General features: G+C 48.3%; 1 protein-coding gene across 1 annotated transcript in view; it reads right to left on the reverse strand.

Annotated features, from left to right (window-relative positions):
• LOC147123425 (NAD(P) transhydrogenase, mitochondrial-like) overlaps nucleotides 1-24,374 on the reverse strand; it is a 285,712-nt gene that overhangs the window by 135,352 nt on the left and 125,986 nt on the right. The window contains exons 7-9 of the mRNA XM_085972697.1: nucleotides 14,873-15,006; nucleotides 14,206-14,397; nucleotides 13,039-13,192 (exon numbers count right to left, since the gene is read on the reverse strand). Coding sequence (XP_085828823.1) covers nucleotides 13,039-13,192; nucleotides 14,206-14,397; nucleotides 14,873-15,006 — 480 coding nt within the window. The remainder of the gene's footprint in view (nucleotides 1-13,038; nucleotides 13,193-14,205; nucleotides 14,398-14,872; nucleotides 15,007-24,374) is intronic.

The following is a 24,374-nucleotide window of genomic DNA, read 5'->3' on the forward strand; positions in this document are numbered from 1 at the left end:
TTTTTAACGAAAGGTTTTCTATTTTTTGATGACAGAAAGCTTTTTTTATTATCTATCAGAGTGGAGAAGTCAAGACAGCAACTTGAAGTGGAAATAAGCACGCACAAAAAGAAATAAAACAGAGTAAATATTCCAAACTTCAAAAAAAACACAGCAGGTTTAATAGCAAAAATGAATATCAATAATACATTGGCCTAGAAATTGGGTTGTGGGCTCGCCAGGGCTGTAGCGCCAGAAATTTTGCGCCAGCGTTAATGCGGCAGCGCCCGACGAAAATTCGGTTGCGCCGGCCCCAGACGGCGGCGGGCGCTAAAGGAGGGTTTTAGCGCCTGAAAACGGGCGTTGAATTGGGTTTCCCGGCGCTAATCCCCCGCTGCGGCACCCGATGCGGTGCGGCAGGCTGGGGAACTGCAGGCCTCCTCCTTCTGTTAAGGAGGAGCTGCCTGCAGCCGACAACTGTCCGGCGGATTCCCCCGACATCTGAGCCCGGCACCTCGGGGAAGTGCCGGGCTCGCAGCACACACTCATCAGGGCCGCGGGGGGGGTGATGCAGGAGTCCGGGAAGGGAGGTGCGGGCAGGCGGCCGCCGGGAACGCGGCCGGCCGCCGCTCCACCTTTATGCGCCGGCGCAAAGGCGTGTAAGAACACTTTTCACATTCGTTAGTTGCGCCTGCCACGGGCGAGGCGGGCGCAACTGAATTTGGGCTTGGGGCCGGGTTACCACGGCAACCGGGACGCTGCGCACACCGATGACGTCATCGGTGCCGGCGCAGCGCTACCGGCTAACACCGATGGTAAGGCCCAAGTCAATTTGCAAAACGGCTATAAGTCCGGCGCAAGGCCCTCTAGCGCCACTAATTGGGCGCTAAGCCCACTCAATTTCTAGGCCATTGTGTGTAGATAAGGAAGTTTCCCTTTAATAGATGTGGCTGATGTAGGGTCTTCACTTTCTTATTAGCCCTCAATGGAATATGTTGCTAATACAAAAATGTAGTATAGAAATGCATAATGTATAGCAGAAGTATATATATTCCTCAGAGGTATCTGCAGGGGCCGAGCAGTCAGGCTAACAATTGGTCAGCAATAATCTAAATGCATATAGGTTAAACAAAAAACTAGGGGGGAGGGGAAGTAATTGATTATACAGGGGAAGAAACTATTTGATTATACAATTGAGCATTCTACCTTGATATCTGTGAGCATCATGAAAAAGATATTGAAATAAATTTAAAGTTATCGTTTCAAAAGGCACACAACAAATTGTGAAGATAGAAACAGGAGTAGGCCATTCAGCCTCTCGAGCCTGTTCCACCATTCCATTAGATTATGGCTGATCTGTACCTCAACCTGTCTTGGTTCCGTAACCAATGCCTAACAAAAATCTATTAAAACTGTAACAGAACAATGGGAGATCTTTAAGGAGGAGATGTTCCAAGTACAGGCTAGGTACATTCCAACAAGAGGGAAGGGTAAGGGCACCAAAGCAAGGGCTCCTTGGATGATGAGGGAGATAGAGAAGATGATGAAACAAAAAAGGAGGGTGTATGATGCATGTCAGGTGAATTCTTCAAGGGAGAACCAGACCAAATACAATAAGTTGAGAGGAGTTGTGAAGATGAAAATAAGATTGGCAAAGAGAGAATATGAGAGTAGAATGGCGGTTAACATAAAAGGGAACCCAAAAATCTTCTACAGGCATGTAAAGAGTAAGCGGGTAGTAAGAGGTGGGGCCTATTAGGAACAAAGAAGGTGATATATGCTTAGAGCCGCAGGGCAAGGCTAGAATACTAGAGGATAGAGCAGAAGAATGCATGGTTAAAGAGTTGGTGCAGGGGGGAGGGCTTTAGTTTCCTGGATCACTGGGTCTGCTTCTGGGGAAGGTGGGACCTGTACAAGTCGGATGGGTTGCACCTGAACCGCAACGGGACCAACATCCTTGCGGGGAGGTTTGCTAGTACTGTTGGGGCGGGTTTAAACTAACTTGGCAGGGGGGATGGGATATGGAGTGGAGCTATAGTAGGGCGTGATGCACAGCCAAATATAGAGGAAAAAACAAGTCAGCCTGGAAGGCAGAGCAAATATGTAACGGCACAAGGGAGTATGGCAAGGCTGGATGGCATTTATTTTATTTAACACCTTAATCTGCGAGTAAGGCAGATGAATTTAAGGTGTTGATGAACACATGGGAGTATGATATTGTTGCTATCACAGAGACATGGCTGAGGGAGGGGCAGGACTGGCAGCTCAATATTCCGGGTATAGAATCTTCAGGCGAGACAGAGGGGGGTGTAAAAGAGGAGGGGGTGTTGCAATATTAATCAAGGAGTCAATTACTGCTGTAAGGAGGGATGATATCTTAGCAGGTTCCTCTAATGAGGCCATATGGGTAGAACTTAAAAACAAAAAGGGGGCAAGCACTTTGCTGGGAGTGTACTATAGGCCCCCAAACAGTCAGGGGGAGATAGAGGAACAGGTATGTAGGTAAATCTCAGAGAAGCGTAGAAATAATAGGGTAATAATAGTAGGGGATTTCAACTTCCCAATATTAACTGGGATAGTCAGAGTGTGAAAGCCTTAGAGGGTGCGGAAGTCTTAAAGTGCATCCAGGAGAGCTTTTTGAGCCAGCATGTAGAAAATCCTACAAGAGAGGGGGCGGTACTGGGCCTAATTCTAGGGAATGTACCCGGGCAAGTGGTAGAAGTGTCAGTCGGAGAGCATTTTGGTAACAGTGACCATAATTCGATGAGATTTAAGGTAGTCATGGAAAAGGACAAAGATAGACTGGAAATAAAGGGCTGGATTTTAATTCAGGTGCGGGCTGTTGTCATGTTATCTGAGTTTCGTGTTTTCCACACGAATCTAAATGGATGTGGGAGATTGATGCAATTTTAACTTAAGTGGCCAATTGATTTCCAGCGTGTGGGAAGCTTTCGCAAAGGAGTTTTTCATGACTGAAAGTCCCCTCTGATGACGTCATCATTGCTGCTGCATTTAAGGTCCACAGCAAGCCTTGCTTCTTCTGCAGGCTTCCAAGCTTTCTCCATTTGGTGTTGTCAGAGGGACCTGCAGGAAAGATGACAAGAGGGAGGGCAAGATCAGCTCCTCGCTTTGACAAGGCAGCACTACAGGCATTAGTCGATGGGGCTAGGGCCAACAGGGAGGTGTTGTTCCCTTCATCAGGGAGGATGAGGCCTCCCACTCAGACCAAGGCTGTGTGGATGCAGGTGGTTGAGGAGGTCAAGTCCTTGGGAGTCACCTGCAGAACCTGGATACAGTGCAGGAAAAGATTCCATGACCTTCAGCGCACTGGAAAAGTGAATATGAATTTCCCATCACCCTCAATCTGATCCCCATTGCCTTTCCTCACCAGCACTCAGCTTTAGCAATCTCTACCTCCACATCCCACTTGACACTGACATCCATGCACCCTTATCCATTCCCTCTCTCTCTATGCTCACATTCACATAACTATTCTACTATGCAGCCCTCACACTCCCTCTCACTCTGATGCTTTGAACACAACTGACAACACATAGGGAGGGCCCTTGGTCTTGCAACCTCACTCCATCTTTGTCTCCTTCTAAGTATCTATGCTGTGCAATCTCTACACTCACTCCTTCATTCTCACTCAACCTCCACTTGTCTCCCTCATTGCAGGAAAAGAGCTCACAACAAGAGAATGCAAGCCAGGACAGGAGGAGGGACAGCCCCATTAGCCCACCTGACCCCCTGGGAGGAGGCCGTCCCGGAAATCATGGGCATTCAGGATGATTTGCGCATGGGAGACGGACAGACGGGTGTAACACAGCAAGCTGGTGACAGAAAAGATTCCCATCTCTCTCTTTGACATTGCATGAGTCGCTGATAATGATTGTGAAGCTGTAACAGATGCACTTATGAGCATCTGCATAAAAGCTATGTTCATGTAGCCTTTGCATCACATCTGACTCTTTCCTTTACTCCCCCACAGGACCATCACAAGCATCCATCCCCACAAGCCAGAAAGAAGAGGTTGAGCAGCCAGACTCCTCAGAGGAAGCTGCAACCTCTGAGGGAGCAGCGTCAGCAGAATTCAGCGCACCCAGCACCAGCGCAGACACTCACACCTCGGTGGGACCTTCGGGACATAGAGTAGTGTGGTCACCTGGTGTATCACAGCTCACAAGTGAGCATCAGCAGCTTGTGGAGACAGGGACAGCAGTGGAGAGTCCTAGTCGGAGGGCGCAGGACTCTGCCAGCTCGGCTCAGCAGCATGTCGACCCTCTGCCTCTGGGTCCATCCATAAGATCAGAGGTGATGGAACTCCAGACACAGATGCAGGAGTCTCGGGCAGGTTTTGTTTCTAGGGTTGCTGCGAGTGTGGAGCGAATGGAGGAGTCCATAGCGAACATGAGCAGAGCCTTTGTGGAGTCATTGGTGCATGAACGCATCACCGCGGAAAGGATGGCTACCGCCGTGGAAACGATTGCTACCTCCGTGGTAAGGCTGGCTACTGTAGAGGAGAGGATGGCTACGGTAGAGTAGAGGAGGGCTACGGCCATGGAGGAGCTTAGTCGCCAGGGTATGGAAAACATGGTCATTGTTCAGAATAGAATGACATCTCTTGAGGAGCGATGGGCATCTATTGAACAGAGAAACCAGACCTTCATGGAAGTCCTTCTGAGTAGGACTGCCATTGCAGATACAGGTCCCCATGGCCCCCCTGATGTGCAGCAAGGTGCTCTCCAGCCACTTGCAGGCGCTGAGGAGGACCTGACCCATGAGAGGGAGGTTAGTGGCAGACCTCAAGGAAGTGGGGGCTCCTCTCCATGCCACTGTAGAGCCCTCAGTCAGAGCCCCACCGGAGTCCACACCCAACTGAGATAGACGTCTCAACCCCCGCACAGCCGCAGGAGCAGCAGACTGTTGACGAGCCCTCACAGGCTCGCAACCCCAGAGGATGCCCGCCAAAGGTGTTGAGACAGGAGCAGCAGCAAAGTGAGCAAGGGGCCTCCACATCTGCTGAAGCCACAGGGGAAGCACTAAGTAGGAGCACGCGTATGAGGAAGATAAAGCACAAGTAGTCACAAGGGTAGTCACTGGGGTGGAATTTTGTGTTTAGTGTAAAAATGCCATCACGTCGTAATTGTACATAAAAATTCTGATGGCAAATGTTGCAGTTGTGGTGTCTGTCATTTCGCTATTGGGACTTCCACATTGAGGCCTTAGGAATACCTGCAACTGTCAGTTTGGTGGTCGGAGTGCTAGGAATCCTCTGGTTTTTGGCCATTGTCAATGTTCTGGTAAGAAGCTGCGAGGCAAAAGTGTTTGATTGACTAAGCTAAGCAAATCTGGCCAGGATGAGTGTGTTCCTTGCATCCCGGGCAGCTATGTTCTCGCGTAATGCTGCCGCTGGTTGATGGGCCTCTGCAGGATGTTCGTTTTCGCCCTCCTCCTCCTCCTCCTCATCTGAGGAGGATATGTGAGGAGCCACTTGGTCCTCAGGAATCTGCAAGCCACGACGCTGTGCCATGTTGTGAAGTGCACAGCAAACCACGACGATTCTGGAGACCCTGGCTACTGAGTACTGCAGGGCTCCACCTGATCTATCCAGGCATCTGAAGCGCATCTTCAGCAAACCGATGGTTTGCTCGATTATGGCTCTGGTGGATATGTAGCTGGAGTTGTAGCTCTCCTCAGCTTCGTTGGATGGGCTCCTCAACGGCGACATCAGCCACGTCCTCAGGGGATAGCCCTTGTCTCCAAGTAGCCATCCATTAAGTTGGTCTGGCGGACTGAAGAGCGGAGGCACACTGGACTGGCGCAGCATGAAGGAGTCATGGCAACTGCCAGGGTACATGGCACAAACATGCAAAATTTCCTTCTTGTGGTCACACACCAGCTGAACATTGAGTGGAAGCCCTTGCAGTTGACAAAAATACCTGGATAGCGATGACGTGCCGTAAGGGCCACATGTGTGCAGTCAACGACGCCCTGCACCCTTGGAAAGCCTGCCAGATGAGCTAATCCAACCGCTTGCGCCGTGACACTTGCTCGATCCTTGCTAAATGGATGTGATTGTGCGCAAGGGCAAAGAGGGCATCGGTTACCTGCGTGATGCAAGTGTGTGCGGCCGCCTGGGAAATGCCACTGATGTCTGCTGCTGATCCCTGGAATGAGCCTGAGGCAAAAAAGTTGAGTACGGTGGTGACTTTGACGGCCACTGGTAATGCTTGTCCACCTGGTCCTCTGGGCAGCAGGTCTTGCTGTAGCATTGCGCAGATGTCAGTCACTACCTCTCACGAAAGTCGGAGCTGCCTTTGGCACTGCTGCTCAGACATGTTGAGATAGGTGACCCTGCGTCTGTAGACCCTGTTTGGGTGGTAGCTCCTGCGCCGACGGGCTTCGAGGCGCTGGCCCCTTCTGGCCTGTGCAGCCTCAGGTGGGTGAGCAGCAGCCTGGCGCTCCTGATGTTGCTGCTGGTGCTGCTGTTGTTCCTGGTTCTGCTGGTGCCGCGGCTGGTGCTCGAGCTCCTCTAATGCCCAGATGGGAAGGAAATAAATGGCTCCCGTGCTTCTGGTATATGCCTCCATTGAGGAAGCTCTGAGTGAAGGTGGCGAGAGGGGTTTCCCAGGAAGCCACACTGGAGATGGGTGTGAGGCTCCAACCTTCCACAGGTGTGGTTAAGCATTCTAAAAGTTGCCCCAGGCCTGAGACCACTAAGTCCTGCCACCTGCAAATGATGGCTGATCAAATCTCCTCTTTAATGGTTGATCTGCAGTTAATAGTCAGCAATCCAATCGTGCTCCCGCCAGGTTTCACATTCGTGTTTCCCACCAGGCGTGTTTTACGTGGGAAAAGGGTTAAATTTGCAAGGACCTGTTAAAATAGGATTATAGTGGCCATTTAGTGGTTATTAAGGGCCTTAAAGACCAGTCCCGCCTGTTGGATGCGGGACAGAGTCGGCACCATCAGACACGCCTGAATTAAAATTGCTCGGAGTCGGGAACCAGGCCGGGGGGGTCCCGCCTGCCAGTTTTTGCGATTTTAACCCCCCGCACGCCTCCAAGCCCGATTCCACGGCTCAATGAAAATCGAGCCCAAAGTTTCTAAATTGGGGGAAGGCCGATTTTAATATGATAAGGCAGGATCTGGCCAAAGTGGACTGGGATCAGCTAATTGTAGGAAAATCCACATCAGAGCAGTGGGAGTCATTCAGAAAGGAAATAGAGAGAGTACAGCACCAACATGTTCCCGTAAAGGTCAAGGGTGGGACAAACAAGTCCAGGGAACCCTGGATGTCAAGGGATATACAAGAATGGATTAGGAAAAAAAGATAGGCTTTTGGCATATACAAAGGACTAAAAACAGTAGAAGCCCTAGAGAAGTATAGAAAGTGCAGGGGTGTACTTAAAAAATAAATTAGGAGAACGAAGAGGGGGCATGAAAAAACACTGGCGGGCAAAATAAAGGAAAATCCCAAGGTGTTTTATAAGTATATTAAGGGCAAGAGGATAACCAGGGAAAGAGTAGGGCCCATTAGGGACCAAAGTGGCAATCTGTGTGTAGAGCCGGAAGATGTAGGTGAGGTTTTAAATGAATATTTTGCATCTGTGTTCACTATGGAGAAGGACGATGTAGGCATAGAAATCAGGCAGGGGGATTGTAATATACTTGAACAAATTAGTATTGAGAGGGAGGAGGTACTAGCGATTTTAGCGGGCTTAAAAGTGGATAAATCCCCAGGCCCAGACGAGATGTATCCCAGGCTGCTGTGTGAGGCAAGGGAGGAGATTGCAGGGGCTCTGACACAAATTTTCAGAACCTCTCTGGCCACAGGGGAGGTGCCAGAGGACTGGAGGACAGCTAACATAGTACCATTATTCAAGAAGGGTAATAGGGATAAACCAGGCAATTACAGGCCAGTGAGCCTAAAATCAGTGGTAGGGAATTTATTGGAAAAAATTCTGAGGGACAGAATTAGTCTCAACTTGGAGAGGCAAGGATTAATCAAGGATAGTCAGCATGGCTTTGTCAGGGGGAGATCATGTCTAACCAATTTGATTGAATTTTTCAAGGGGGTGACTAGGTGTGTGGATGAGGGTAGTGCAGTTGATGTAGTCTACATGGACATCAGTAAGGCTTATGACAAAGTCCCGCATGGGAGGCTGGTCAAGAAGGTAAGAGCCCATGGGATCCAGGGCAATTTGGCACATTGGATCCAAAATTGGCTTCGTGGCAGGAGGCAGAGGGTGATGGTCGAAGGTTGTTTTTGTGACTGGAAGCCTGTGTCCAGTGGTGTACTGCAGGGATCAGTACTGGGTCCTTTGCTGTTTGTAGTGTACATTAATGATTTAGATATGCATGTAGGAGGTCTGATCAGTAAGTTCGCAGATGACACGAAAATTGGTGGAGTGGTAAATAGCGAGGAGGGAAGCCTCAGGCTACAGGACGATATAGATGGGTTGGTTAGATGGGCAGAACAGTGGCAAATAGAATTTAACCCTGAAAAGGGTGAGGTGATGCATTTTGGGAGGACTAACAAGGCAAGGGCATGCACAATGAATGGTAGGACCCTAGGAAGGACAGAGGATCAGAGGGACCTTGGTGTGCATGTACATAGATCCCTGAAGGCAGCAGGACAGGTAGATAAAGTGGTTAAAAAGGCATATGGGATACTTGCCTTCATTAGCTGAGGCATAGAATATAAGAGCAGGGAGGTTATGATGGAGCTGTACAAAACGCTAGTTAGGCCACAGCTGGAATACTGTGTGCAGTTCTGGTCGCCACACTATAGGAAGGATGTGATTGCATTGGAGAGGGTGCAGAGGAGATTCTCCAGGATGTTACCTGGGCTGGAGTGCTTCAGCTATAAAGAGAGACTGGACAGGCTGGGGTTGTTTTCCTTAGAACAGAGAAGGCTGAGGGGGGACCTGATTGAGGTGTACAAAATTATGAGGGGCATAGATAGGGTAGATAGAAAGGAACATTTCCCCTTAGTAGAGGGGTCAATAACCAGGGGGCATAGTTTCAAGATAAGGGGCAGGAGGTTTAGAGGGGATTTGAGGAAAAACATTTTCACCCAGAGGGTGGTTGGAATCTGGAGCTCACTGCCTGAAAGGATGGTAGAGGCAGGAACCCTCACAACATTCAAGAAGCATTTAGATGAACACTTGAAACGCCATAGCATACAAGGCTATGGACCAAGTGCTGGAAAATGGGATTAGAATAGACAGGGCTTGAAGGCCGGCGCGAACACGATGGGCCGGAGGGCCTCTTTCTATGCTGTATACTCAATGAATACTTTGTATTGGTGTTTACTAAGGAGGTGGATGTTGACAAAATATAGGTAGAAGTGGAAAAGGTAGAAGCAATGGAAGGAGTGAAAATTGTTAGACAGAATGTACTAGAAAGGCTGGGTATGCTTAGTTGCCTGGTCCAGATGGCTTGCATCACAGGTTGCTAAGGCAATTGGGGGAGGAGATGGCGGAAGGGCTTGCCATAATTTTCCAATCTTCCCCAGATGCGGGGGAGGTGCCAGAGGATTGGAAAGTGGTAAATGTGACACCATTGTTCAAGAAAGGGTGTAAGGACAATCCTAGTAACTACAGACCGGTCAGTTTAACATTAGTGGTGGGTAAAGTTTTAGAAACAATAATCAAGGAAAAATTAACGGGCACTTGTAAAAGGCAGATCGTGTTTGACTAATCTAATTGAATTTTTTGATGAAGTAGCAGGGAGGATTGATGAAGGGAATGCAATGGATGTTGTCTACATGGATTTTAGGAAGGTGTTTGACAAAGTACCACATAGAAGGCTGGTTAACAAAATTGAGGCTCATGGAATAGGTGGGTCAGTGGCAGCTTGGATAAGGAATTGGCTTAAAGATAGAAAACAGCTTAAATTTTTTTTTCACACTGGAGGATGGTAGACAGTGGTATTCCCCAAGGGTAAGTGCTGGGGCCACTGCTTTTTTGATAGATATAAATGACCTGGATATTGGAATACAGAGTAGAATTTCTAAATTTGCCGATGACACCAAACTTGGGGTGTGGCAAACAGTGAGGATGATATCAATCGACTGCAACAGGACATAGAAAGGCTAGCAGAATGGGCAGACAAGTGGCAGTTGAAATTTAATACAGAGAAGTGTGAAGTGATGCATTTTGGCAGAAGGAACAGGGAGAGGCAATATACTCTTAATGGCACAGTTTTAAAGAGTGTGCAGGGACAGAGGGACCTGGGAGTTAATGTGCATCGGTCCCTAAAGGTGGCAGGACATATTGAGAGAGTGGTTAGCAAAGCATATGAGATCTTGGGCTTCATAAATAAAGGTATTGAGTACAAAAGTAGAGAGGCTATGCTGGCCTGGTTAGGCCACAACTGGAGTAGTGTGGCCAGTTCTGGTCACCACACTTTAGGAAGGATGTGAAGGCCCTTGAGAGGGTGCAGAGGAGATTTACCAGAATGGTTCCGGGGATGGGGGATCTTAGCTACAAGGACAGGTTGGAGAAGCTGGATTTGTTTTCATTAGAGCAAAGGAGGTTGAGGGGTGATTTGATAGGGGTGTACAAGATTATGACCAGTTTGGATAGGCTGGACAGGGAAAGGCTGTTCCCACTAGTTGATGGTACAAGGACTAGGGGACACAGGTTTAAGGTTTTGGGCAAGAGATACAGGGAGGATGTGAGGAAAAACCTTTTTACGCTGCGAGTGCTGAGGACCTGGAACTTGCTGCCGACGGAAGTGGTGGAAGCGGAGACACTCAATGTTTTCAAGGGGAGACTGGCTAGGCACTTGAGGGAAATAAATTTGCAGCTCTACGGGGATAGAGCAGGGGAATGGAACTGACTGGATTGCTCTACAGAGAGCCGGCACGGACTCGATGGGCTGAATAGCCTCCTTCTGTGCCGTTATGACTCTACGGACTCGATTTTAATGGACCTGAGGGCGGGTGTAGAGGCGGGTCGGCAGTGAAAATCGGAACATTTGCCGGAAGGCTGCAAACCCGCCTCCAACCCACCCCCACGCTTATTTCATAAGTGTCGGGTCAGCCGCTCCCGAACTGACCCAACACCAAACAGCCTGTTAACTGCCTTGCTAATCCTATTTTAACATGCAATTTTGATTTTGGTGCTTTTGATTCCTGTTTCTCGTTTTCCAAGAAACAGGCCAGCTGCAATGAGTCGGGTTTCTCAAGGATATTTGTTGTCATTTGCTGCAGCCACTTAAAAGTGCTCCTGCAACATGGCTGACATTCAAATGCCACAACTTTGTTGTTGAATGTTTGGGATAAGGTTTTGCAACTCTACTGACCTTGTGACTGTTCAAGCTGACAGCAGGACGTTATAGACTGCACACATGTAGCCATTAGGGCCCCCTATCACAACCCAGCTGTATTTGTCAACCGCAAGGGATTCCACTCCCTGAACGTCCAGCTGGTGTGTAACCACAGGAAGATCATCATGCATGTTTGCGCCAAGTACCCTGGCAGTTGCCATGACTCCTTCATCCTGCGGCAGTCTACTGTGCCTCAGCTCTTCCATCCGCCAACCCAACTTTCCGGATGGCTACTTGGCGACAAGGGCTATCCCCTGGAAAAGTAGCTCATGACACCGATGAGGAGGCCACCAAACGAGGCTGAGGAGTGGTACAATGCGAGTCACATATCCACCAGGAGCATCATAGAGCAAACCATCGGCTTGCTCAAAATGCACTTACGATGTCTGGACAGATCTGGTGGAGCCCTGCAGTATACACCAGCCAGGGTGTCCAGAATCATCGTGGTCTGCTGTGCCCTGCACAACATCGCACAGCAGCGCGGCTTAGTGCTGCCGGATGAACAAGTGGCTCAGTACACAGCCTCCTCGGAGGAAGAGCAAGAGAATGAGGAAGAGGACGAGGAAGAGAACGAGGAGGCGGATGAGGAGGAGGATGAGGAAGAGGAGGAGCATGAGGAGGAGGATGAGGAGGAAGACGGGGAGAAACGCGTTGCGGGCCCGGATGTGGCCAATGCAGCCGCATGCGACCACATTGCTGGCCGTCTGGCAAGGGAAGCACTTATCCATGCCAGATTCGCATAAGCTTACGCTTCAAACACAGGTGGCTGGCTGATGGAGATGAATATAAGTCTGACATTCTCAAAACCTCATGCATTATCTGTCCAATAAAAGGTGGTTTCCGCTCACTCTCACCACCATCATTATAAATGGAATTAGCCCTGAGCCCTCACTCTGGAACTTCCATTTCCCAGAACACACAGGCCAGAACCTCAACTCTTTGCCATCACTTTTGTTTAATTACATCACAAAAGGATGACACTCGATATTTAACAACACTATAAAACACCAAAGTGACTACCCTTGCACTATCCTTGTGCAAAAGAGAGAAAAATGCAAGAGATCCATCATCTAGTTTATTAGCACTATGGGCACAGGCCTGGAAGCAGGGGGGTGGCGTCTAAAGAAAGGTGGAGGATATAAAATGAAGATAAAGACTGCAGATTGTTGCTAAAGGGAATGCAAAACAATTCTGCTTTAGGAGCTTGTACCATCTTAAGACTTAGGGCAAGATGGTGACAGGAGATTTTGAGCGAGATATTTTATATAAATATACTGGTGACATTGCCATCACTACCCATTAGTATACACACAAACCAGAGATAGGACTGACATATTTTAAATAGGACAAATCTCTCAGTTATTGGAATAACATTGCATCTGAAACTGAAGTTTTGCCATTGAGCCGCATGATGGAAAAAGCAAATCGAAAGGGGACAGGCACCTCATATTTGTCTTTCAAATCTCTGTCCAGAAACACATATATACTGATCTATTATCAAATTAGGGAAATAAAAATAACATTAAATATAAATCCATAGCATTCCTAATTCCACGTGAATTGGATTAAAATCAATTCAAAAGGTATTTGAGGAACGCTTAAGTAACAGTTGGATGGAGACTGTCAATGCTTCACATGAAGAGCTGGTTAATACTGAGTTTGAATGGATCTGTGCAAGACTTAACAAGAGTTGTTTGCACTGTGCTGGTCCACACTCACTTCCTGTGCAAACAGCAGCTGTGTTCATAGTCGTCCTAAATGGAGACATTGCTTCTTTCTTCTCAGCCTCCAGCTCAGATACCTTCTTTGGCTGCACCGGAGCACTTACTGGAATATTCTGTGGTGGAGGTGCTGGGAAGATCACTTTCCCATCCTGTTAATGTAAGAAGGATTAAAATAAGTACATACAATTGTGGTTGTAAACCCAAGTTACTTGGTGCCCAGCTAGTTTATCCAATGCACAGGTGATCCATGCAAAGCAAGGCAGGTCCACCTTCAATCCTGGTCTGTGTTGAATTTGCTGATCTCAGTTGGGGTGGCAGTAGAGGCCCTACAATTCACCTCAGTGCCCTGGGTAAGAGAGAGGGGTGGGGGGCAGGAGGGGGTGGGAATGGCAGCCAGGGTTCCTGTTCCTGAATGCTCCCCTGCAGGAAGTGAATATCAGGTGAGGAAAGAATCAGGATTAACTGTGATGCCCTGCAGGCTGAATAGCCTGCTGATGTTCACTTGCGAGGCTCATGCGTGAATAACGACCAGTTGGGCAAGATACTGGAAGATGACTGGCACCTGTTAACTCTGCTACAGCAAACAGTTCAACTCACTCATGAGAGGAGGGTGAGGGAGAAAACTGTCAAGATAAAAATAAAATCTTTTTTAGGGGATTTGGTGAAGCACTGGAGGTAAAATTCAACTTTGGCGGGGCGTAAAACAGGCGGTAGTGGATTGGCCGCTCTGATATACACCACCCCCTCCACCTGCCGCCCCCCCCCCCCCCCCCCCGCCGCCTGAGTTTCATTTCCACTGAAGCTGAATTTCACCTCCACTGTTCCTTCACAGTAGGGACTAATGGTTAAAGTAAAAAAAAATCTACTTTCCTTTTTGCCAGTGTGGAGGTGGGTAGAAGAGAGAATTGATAAGGAACATTAATGTCATCAACATAGTGACCCTTAGATCAGACCATTGTGTCTTCACAGATGAAAGAAAACACAAAGGCAAAAATAAATTCCACGGTAAAATTTTGTATTGGGGTCAATGCTCTTCATACAGTATCTATCTAAAACTATCTGTTTTGACAGAAAACACTGGTGTGCACAAGCCTACAATATGAAATTGATGTGAGAATGTGCAGTAAGGGTTGGATGGATTCTGTCAGCATTTTGCACTCACCTTCATAACCACAATTCCTCGAAGCACATGGTCCATTGTGCCATAATTAAACTCATCCTTCAAATCTAAATAGAAGTTCTCCGGGTCGGGGCTGATGGCTTTCAACAGTTTAGTGATGTTATTGGAGTACAATGTGCTAGACTGAGTAGCCAGTCGACTGGGAAGATCCATGTAGCCAACGTGAGTCACCCCCTTAAAAAGGAGAGAGAAAATTAATCTTTCTACTGAAACTACTTCCAACACATCTGACAGCCTGTAATCAAAAGTAAAAGTGAAAGAATTGTCTTTCAGCATAACCCCAATGGCCTCCTCCCACATCTGTATTTATTTTGTGATTTGTAACATAGTAACTCAAATTTTATGTAATATAACTGTTGTTTATAGAATAGAAAACTACCATTATATTATAGACAATCATTTCATAAAATCAAGTCTATTTGTTGGGGTTTTACACCCAGTAAGTCCATGCAGAATAGATACAATCTTAAAAAAATTAAAAATCAAAAACATGAAGACACGTGGTCAGTTTCCCATAACAATGGTTAGCTTTTACAAGAATATGATTCTTCAGTTACTGTAAATAGTAACTCTTCATAAAATGTAACCTCTGCACAATGGGCTTATGTCAACAGCTATGCATCAGGAACACCCGCTTCAACTTTCATACCTTGTGTATATAAAGCTCCCCGGGTTTAGTTGTTTCAATGTTCCCTCCAGTTTCAGAGGCCAGATCCACAACAACAGATCCATCCTTCATTGACTCAACCATTTCCTTGGTAATCAATACAGGAGCTTTCTTGCCTGCAGAAATATCGAACTAGATTTTAAAACTGGATGAAGGCTTTCAATCAGAGCCTTGCCATCGGTTCTGGTCACAATTACTAATTAATTCTGTTGTAAAACAAATGTCCTAAAGCTGGTTTTTGACTGCAAGTTACCGCATTACTGAACTTTACCACAACATGATCCTGCTTTATTTTATGAACTAAAAAATAGCATTTAGCAATATTAGTAATCAGAAAGGAAATTAAGAACCAACCTAAATAATAAACAGAGTATTTTTTCATTATCTTCTGGCGTATTAATAGTCAACTATTGCATAAAATCCTCCCAATATCTACAGATTAATGCCTACTTAGCAAGCAAGCAGAATTGAAAGTTTTTTTTTTAAACAAATGATATCTTAATACTTTTAGTTTTTTATACTCTTTGGCCTAGAAATTCAGTATAGCCACGTTTGGGGCGCTACAGCCGGGCGTTCGTTAAATTTTGCGCCCGGCGCAACTTAGCGCCACCTTCGCCGATATTCAGTTGCATCGCCCCAAGAGGTTGCTGCTGCACTAAAGCAGGCAATGCACGACTATCATTAGGCGCTAAGCCGGCGATCCGGGGCGCTAACACCGAGGGCGGGCGCAGCGCAGGTGCGGCGAGTTGCTCAATGAAGGCAGACACGCTGGAGCCGGTCAGCTCTTAAAGGGGGAGGGTCGATTTGTTTGGCTGCCATGCCCTGCACACTGCAGCCCTGAAGCAAGGCCTGACCATTGCTGGTTCATCAGTTCTACGCCCTGAACCATGGGGAAACCCGCTATTCTTCCAAATCCCATTGCACGCTCTTGCTGCTTGTCCAGGGTCATGGGGAAGGAGATGTACTGACGTCTCCTTCTGAAAAGGGCATTGTTCACCTGGCGGATGCAGCAATGTACCGCGAACTGGGAGATGTTGGCAATGTCCCCAGTAGCGGATTGGAAGGAGCCGGTGGCATAGAAATTGAGAGCCACCGTTACCTTCACTGCCACCGACAGAGACGTCCTGCTCCTCAGCTGTGGCTGCAGATCTCTGCCAAGCAGGTGGCAGATCTCAGTAACCACCTGATGTGCCTCAATAAGTTCCGAGACTCGATGTTAGCGAAACAAAACAAGGCTTTTATTAACTTAGAAAGTAACACGTAAAAGAGAGAGATGTCTTCCTTCTGGAGGCTGAGGCCAGACTGAGCCAGCTTACAAAAGGGGCCAGGTATGGGCGGAGCCCTACACACAGCACATTCCAGCACATTCCAATACATAATACAATGAGGACTGGGGGAAGGGAAATGACACTGAAACCGACCACAGTCACAGGCAGTGATGAATGGAATATATTTCATCACATTCACCCCTTCTATAGATTTAGTCTGTTCGGGGGTTTGATAGTCCTCTGCGACCGACGTGGTGCCGCGGGTGTCGGCTGGGTGTCCCCAGTAGCCTCCTGGGTCTCTGCCGGGGGTGCCGCCAGGGTTGTTGAAGGGGTAGTTGGTGGGGGTGCCGTTGGTCGATGTTCTTCCGGGGGTGATGAAAGAGTAGTGGGTGGGTAAGGGTTGCTGTGATCGTTGAAAAGAGTAGTGGGTGGGTAAGAATTGCTGTGATCGTTGTCGCTGCTATTGCCGTGGTTGTTGTCGATGCCGGCTGGGGCGACGTCTTTTATGGACACGGTGTCCTCCCTTCCGTCGGCGTGCCGGACATATGCGTATTGGGGGTTGGCGTGGAGTAGGTGTACTGGCTCCACGAGAGGGTCCGTCTTGTGGCCCCTCACATGCCTTCGCACGAGTACCGGACCTGGGGTGGAGAGCCATGACGGCATGGATACACCTGAGGTGGATTTCCGGGGAAAGACAAACATACGTTCATGAGGCGTGGCATTAGTGGCCGTACACAATAGCGACCGTATCGAATGGAGCACATCCGAGAGGACTTCCTGCCAGCGGGAGATAGGGAGGCCCTTGGTCCTTAGAGCTAGAGTGACTGCTTTCCACACTGTCCCGTTCTCTCGCTCCACCTGGCCGTTACCCCAGGGGTTGTAGCTGGTGGTACGGCTCGTGGCGATCCCCTTGGACAGCATGTACTGGCGTAGCTCTTCACTCATGAAGGACGCCCCCCTATCCGTATGGATGTAGCTCGGCATACCGAACAGGCAGAACAGGCTGTTGAGGCATTTAATGACCGTGGCGCTGGTCATGTCTGGGCAGGGGAAGGCGAATGGGAACCGGGAGTATTCGTCCACAATGTTCAGGAAGTAAACATTGCGGTCGACGGACGGGAGGGGGCCCTTGAAATCTAAGCTGAGCCGCTCAAAGGGCCGTGTAGCTTTGATTAAGTGGGCTCTATCTGGGCGGTAGAACCGAGGCTTGCACTCAGCGCAAGTGCGGCAGTTCCTGGTCAGAGACCGAACTTCCTCAATCGAGTAGGGTAAGTTACGGGACTTTATGAAGTGGAACAGCCGCGTGACCCCTGGGTGGCAGAGGTCGTTGTGGAGGGTCTGTAGCCGATCCCCGGTGGCGCTGGCACACATCCCTCGTGAGAGGGCGTCAGGGGATTCGTTAAGGGCCCCTGGCCGGTAAATGATGTTGTACTCGAAGGTGGAGAGCTCGATCCGCCACCTAAGAATCTTATCATTTTTAATCTTCCCCCTCTGTTTATTGTTGAACATAAACGCTACCGACCGCTGGTCGGTAAGTAGGGTGAAGCGTTTGCCGGCTAGGTAGTGGCGCCAGTGGCGCACTGCCTCCACGATGGCTTGGGCCTCCTTTTCCACGGAGGAGTGTCTGATCTCGGGGCCTTGGAGGGTCCTCGAGAAGAAAGCTACGGGCCGCCCCGCCTGGTTGAGGGTGGCCGCCAAGGCGAAGTCAGACGCATCACTTTCCACTTGAAATGGAGTGTTCTCGTCCACTGCCTGTAGCGTGGCCCGCTCAATATCCTGCTTAATGCTTTTGAAGGCGGCGTGGGCCTCAGCAGAGAGCGGAAAAGAGGATGCTTTCAAGAGGGGGCGGGCTTTGTCGGAGTAGTTGGGGACCCATTGGGAATAATAAGAAAATAACCCCAGGCACCTTTTCAGGGCTTTGGGAGTGTTGGGCAGGGGCAGCTCCCGTAGGGGGCGCAATCGGTCGGGGTCTGGTCCGATTTCCCCATTCTCCACCACGCTGCCTAGTATGCAGAGGCGCGTGGTGTTGAAAACGCACTTGTCCTCGTTGTAGGTGAGGTTGAGTTTTTGTGCGGTTTCCAGGAACCTCTCGAGGTTCGAGTCGTGATCCTGCTGATTGTGGCCGCAGATGGTGACGTTGTTGAGGTAGGGGAAGATTGCCTGCAAGTGGTGGTCATCGACCATGCGGTCCATCTCCCTCTGAAAGACCGAGACCCCATTCGTCACCCCAAAGGGGACTCTGAGGAATTGGTAGAGGCGTCCGTTCGCCTCGAAGGCGGTGTACGGGCGGTCCTCTGGTCTGATAGGGAGCTGGTGGTACGCTGACTTGAGGTCGATGGTGGAGAACACCCGGTATTGGGCGATTTGGTTCACCATTTCTGATATGCGGGGTAGCGGGTAGGCGTCTAGTTGGGTGTACCTGTTGATCGTTTGACTATAGTCGATCACCATCCGTTTCTTCTCGCTACCCCTTACCACTACCACTTGGGCGCGCCACGGGCTGTTGCTGCGTTCAATAATGCGCTCTTTCAGGAGCCTGTCTACCTCGGTCGCGATAAACCGCCTGTCCTCCCAGCTGTACCTCCTGCTTTTGGTCGCTATTGGCCGGCAGTTAGGGGTAAGGTTCGCGAATAGCGAAGGTGGCTTTACCTTCAGGGTAGCCAGACCGCACACTGTGAGGGGCGGCTGGGACCCACCGTACTTGAGCGTGATGCTTTGGTGGTTGAACTGGAAATCCAGGCCCAAGATCACGCTCGCACATAGGTTCTTCATGATTAACACTTTAAAATTATCGTATACAGTTCCGTTAACGCCCAATTGTACCGTGCAGTAACCCAGAATGGTCGATGTCTGGGTTTTATCAGCCATAGAGATGGTACCCTGAGTAGGGACCACCTTTAGGGAGAGTTGCTGTGCCAGTTCAGGGTGGATAAAACTCTCCGTGCTTCCACTGTCAATTAAGCATTTAACCCGGCACCCGTTTACCTCGATGTCCACCATTGATTTGGATAGCGGGTGCGGCCTGGTCTGGTCCACTGTGACCGATGCCACTGTAGGGCCCTGATCGATACAAGATGGCGTCCACGCTGTCTGCTCATAAGATGGCGGACCCCACGAGGTCGGGCAAGATGGCGTCCAAGATGGCCGCTCCCACGGCGCACACGCGGCGGTTGCGGGTTTTCCGGCGGTTGGTTTTCCGGCGGGGTTCCCTCTGCACACCTTCCCGAAGTGCCCCTTCTTACCACACTTAAAGCAGGTGGTGCCTTTCGCCGGGCACAGGTTTCTGGTGTGCTTTGGCTGCCCGCAGAAGTAGCAGTTGGGTCCCTGACGCGTCGCGGCTGTCGTAGGGCTTCTGGGGGGAGAGCTGGGCCCCGCCGGTGTCGGGCTGCCGGGCAGGGAAGATGCCTTCCAAGATGGCGGCACCCTTGGTGCGCACATGGCGGCGTGGACGGCGCGGGCTGAAGAGTAGGCGTCCGAGTTTCTCTGGGCCACATCCAGGGACCGCGCGGTGTCCGCAGCCTGTTTCAGGTCCAACCCCGTTTTTTCCAGCAGTCTTTGCCGGATGTAAGTGGAGCTGAGGCCTGTGATAAAGGCATCGCGAACAAGCTCGTCGGTGCACACTGCGGCTTTTACATCTCGGCACTTACAGTCTTTGCCAAGCATTTTCAGGATGCTTAGGAACTCCTCCGCCGATTCCCCAGGTCGCTGTGCGCGAGTAGCGAGTAGATGCCTAGCATACACCTCATTCGTAGACTGCTGGTAATGCGCCTTTAAGATGTCGCAGGCGGCCAGGTACGTATCGGCGTCTTGGATGAGGGGGTAAACCCGGTGGCTTACCCAATTCCGCAGAATTCCAAGTCTCATCCTAGCAGCGTCCGTAGCGTCTTTGACGGCTGCGGAATTGTCCAGGAAGAATTCCATACACTCAAACCAGTGTCCGAAGCGTGCTGATGCGTCCGGAGCATGTTGATCCAAATCCAAACGTTTGGGTTTCAGGAGTTGGTCCATAGTGTTGAAAAATAAGTTAATAAAATTGATGTGCCTCAATAAGTTCCGAGACTCGATGTTAGCGAAACAAAACAAGGCTTTTATTAACTTAGAAAGTAACACGTAAAAGAGAGAGATGTCTTCCTTCTGGAGGCTGAGGCCAGACTGAGCCAGCTTACAAAAGGGGCCAGGTATGGGCGGAGCCCTACACACAGCACATTCCAGCACATTCCAATACATAATACAATGAGGACTGGGGGAAGGGAAATGACACTGAAACCGACCACAGTCACAGGCAGTGATGAATGGAATATATTTCATCACACCACCTCCCTTCTGAATCGCAGCCTCCGAACACACTGCTCCTCAGACATGTTCAGATATGAGAACTGCAGGCGGTATACCCTGGGTGGGTAAGGCCTCCTGTGCCGGCGCCTGTTGGCCCTTCTCCGTCTGGCCATGACTGGCACTCTCTCACGGCGTCTCTGAGCCCTTTGAATGCAATGCAGAAAGCCAACGTTTCCACCCATTGCAGCCCCCATTATATGTGGCGACTCAAGGCTATGGCACTGAAAGTTAATCCAAGTTCAAAGCTCTGACCTGAAGCCAGAAGTACCTGTGCGAGCGCTGAGTCAAAGCAGAAAGCTCTCTGCCTTTGTCTCTCTCCAAATATCTCTCTCTCACACAGGATTGGCACAAAATGGCTGCCACTTATAATGCAGGAGGAGTCCCCTTTAAATAGCGCCCCCAGCGCCCCGCAGCGACTGGGAACCGTTCCCCTTTACCAGTCGCTGGGGGCGCCAGGCGCACATTAGGCCGACGCCACTGAAGTTCCAGTTCGGGGCGCACAAAGGGCGTTGCACCATGAAATGACGTCAGGATCTGCGCGCGCAGCTGAGCGCGCGCAAAGGTTTTGCGCCGGCACTAAATCTTAACTGAATTTCGCGAGAGGTGCAGATCGCGCCGCGCCCGGGCGCTAGCCGCTTCGCGCCCCACTTCTCGCCCTCTTAAGGCGCTAGCGGCTGGCGCTAACAACTGAATTTCTAGGCCTTTTAGTTTTCAAGCAACCTACACAATTATAGCCCAACACTTCTAAGGACTTGAAGTTAGCATTAAGACAATAATAGTCCATTTCTACAACACTATTTCTTTTCTAGAAATCTTCATTTGGAGAGAAACATTTATAGAAATTCAGACTAAGTTGATTTCCATCAGAAATATTAGTTTATAATTTTAATATTCAGCAAATCTGACTGTTTTCATTTTATTTTTAATCTTTTGCTCAGGTGATATGTTCATACAAAAATGAAGAACAGGAAAGACCACTCTACCATACATGCGGCTTAAGTTATAGGACACAAGGCCAAATAATATGGTATGGACTGGTATAGAAATAGTAAGCTGGGTAAGTCTGACCGCAAATTAATATACTGCACCATGGAGTAGTAGCATATAATTTACCCGCAGCTCATCACAAGGTAAGTTCCGGATCTCAGCTAGATGGTCTGTTCACTTAACCAAGCGTAGATGAATCATTTTACTAAAGGGGCGATTATTTTTTTAAAAGGTATGTCTATCTGTCAAAGGTGTCACTGATTCTCGGTTGATCTCAAATTCTCAGAATAATGGAAAGTAGGTTGGTGACCACAATGCAAAATTTAACATACTTTTTCTTAAATTTGATCTCAGGATGTGGGCGACAATGGTATGGCCACATTTATTACCCATCTCCATTTGCCCTGAGAAGGTGGTGGTGGGCCTTCCCCTTGAACTGCTGCAGTGTTTGTGCTGATGCTACTCCCACAATGGTGTTATGTAGGGAATTCCAAGATTTTGACCCAGCAATGGTGAAGGAGCTGCAGCCTATGAGCCAAGTCAGAATGGTGTGCAACTTGGAGGGGAACTTACAGGTGATGGTGTTCTCATGACACTGCTGTTCTTATCTTTCTTGGTGGTATAATCCGCAGAGCTGGAAGGTGTTATCGAAGTAAGCTGGCAAGTTGCTGCAGTGCATCCTGTAGATAGTACACACTGCAGTCACAGTGTGGCGGTGGTGGAGTGGGTGACTATTAAGTCCACTGGCAGGGGCGAGGATCAAGTGGACTCCTCTGTCCTGCATGGTGTGGCGCTTCTCAAGTGTTGTTGCAGCTGCACACATCCAGCCGAGCAAAGAGTATTCCATCACACTCCTGATTTGAGCCTTGTAGATGTGGAGTCGCGAGTGACCCTGAACATCGGTATCATCAGTGAGCAACCCCAACCTTACGATGGAGGAAAAGTAATTGATGAAGCAGCTGAAGATGGCCGGGCCGAGGACACATCCCTGAAGAATTCCAGTAGCAATGTCGTCGGGTTACAATGATTTGACAATCACAAAATGTTGAACCTTAATCCTGTTTCCCATTCAAAGGCGAGAGCGTTCTGACTGAATGACCCCACTTCGGTAAATGAGACTGTCTCAAATAGTTTGAAGTTGAGATCCTGTAAAAGGTAGAAGTGTTCTAAATTTACAAGAAAACCTGGTTTCCTCAGAAGAATTAAGACCTGTTGAACGGATGTTCTTATGAAACTGTGAGAAGGGTTCTCTGTCAGAGATATCGATAGACCAGCAAGTGCTGGAATCTGATAAATACCTTCACCACTGAAAGGCGTTTAGTGAATGTTGTGTAAGCAGTGACTCCCGCATGAGTTTACCTTTAAGGTCTGCTTTCTGAAGGCTAAACACTGGTGAAAATTCCGAATATGATTGACACCAATGTTGACCTGGAGGTGGCTACTGTAAGGTGATGCAAACAACTGACCCAAACACAGTGATAGCACTGTCTGTATGCAGGTTGAAGACTTCAGTGCTATATAGCATAGGTTTACAAACTGGTGTCCCTGTACTCAAGGTAGTCCATAAGGGATCAGTGCGGCCCTGTGAAATCATTATCTTCTGTCAGTTGTCAGATCTCTGAGTTGTGTGATAGCATTTTATTTCTGTTAGCATACATTCATTAATAAAAAAAATATTTTCTGCAATGTTAGCACCATTTTGCTTTAAGTAACTGGCAGTGCCGTTTGAATGTTAGGACAGTGGTCCCCAGGAATGTGTCAATATTGGCAGGCTGCATCTTACGAAAGGAAGTTTTCACATTTCCGGGCTGTAGTCCCGCTTTAACACCAATGTCTGAGGGGACAGCAAGTGCAGGAACTGGGGGTTCAGCAGTCTTGCAAGCTGTCTCAGGCAAAGGTGAATGAGTCTAAGAGAATTCTGATGCCTGATATAGTCAGATGAGTCAGTATTGAATGATGGATTCATCTTTGCTGATCTCTATTAAATCAAATTCTTTTTCTTATCTGGACGCAGGTTGTTTTAGCCCTAGAAATGATTTTAGATTTGTTCTGGCTTCTTATTTCTCGTTTAGTGTTATTTTGGTTGTAGGGATAATTTTTTGTCTTAACCTTAGTGCTGAAGATGACAATTTACCCCAAATCCTTCATTTAAAAAAATTTGTCCTCATGTTGGACAGTTCTTTCATTTAAATTTTAGTCACATTTACGTTCAATCATAAAAACGTTGTTAAAAATTTACATTGTTTTCTTTACAGCACTAAAACAGACCATTCGGCCCAACAGGTCTATGCTAGTGTTTATGCTCCACATGAGCCTCCTCCCACCCTTCTTCGTCTAACCCCCATCAACATATCCCTCTATTCCTTTCTCCCTCGTGTTTACCTAGCTTCACATTAAATGCATCCATGCTACTCGCCTCAACTACTCCTTGTAGTTCCACATTCTCACCACTCTCTGGGTAAAGAGGTTTCTCCTGAATTCCCTATTGGATTTATTAGTGACTATCTTATATTTATGGTCCCTAGTTCTGGTCTCCCCCGCAAGTGGAAATATCTTCTCTATATCTACCCTGTCAAACCCTTCCATAATCTTAAAGACCTCTATCAGATCCCCCAACTTAGTTTTTGTTTCCCATGTTTCCATACTACCTCATTTTTTCAATAAGTCAGAATTATTTAATATTTCACACAACTCAAAATACCACAGGAAATCTCGAGAACTAATACTTAAATTACAACTCTCATTCAAGTTCCAACATTTGTTACAGTTGTTTTAGCCTTCGAACTAATCTTGTTAATCTTTTTCAATTTTTAGTCTTTTTTTAAAAGCTTCATAAAAAGTATAGTCCTAATTTTCATCATAGTTAATTTTTTAAAATTTGTTCCTAGGATGTG

This window comes from Somniosus microcephalus, chromosome 2, assembly GCF_052327205.1.
Source record: "Somniosus microcephalus isolate GS21.2 chromosome 2, FLI_Smic_1.0, whole genome shotgun sequence".
NCBI lineage: Eukaryota > Metazoa > Chordata > Chondrichthyes > Squaliformes > Somniosidae > Somniosus > Somniosus microcephalus.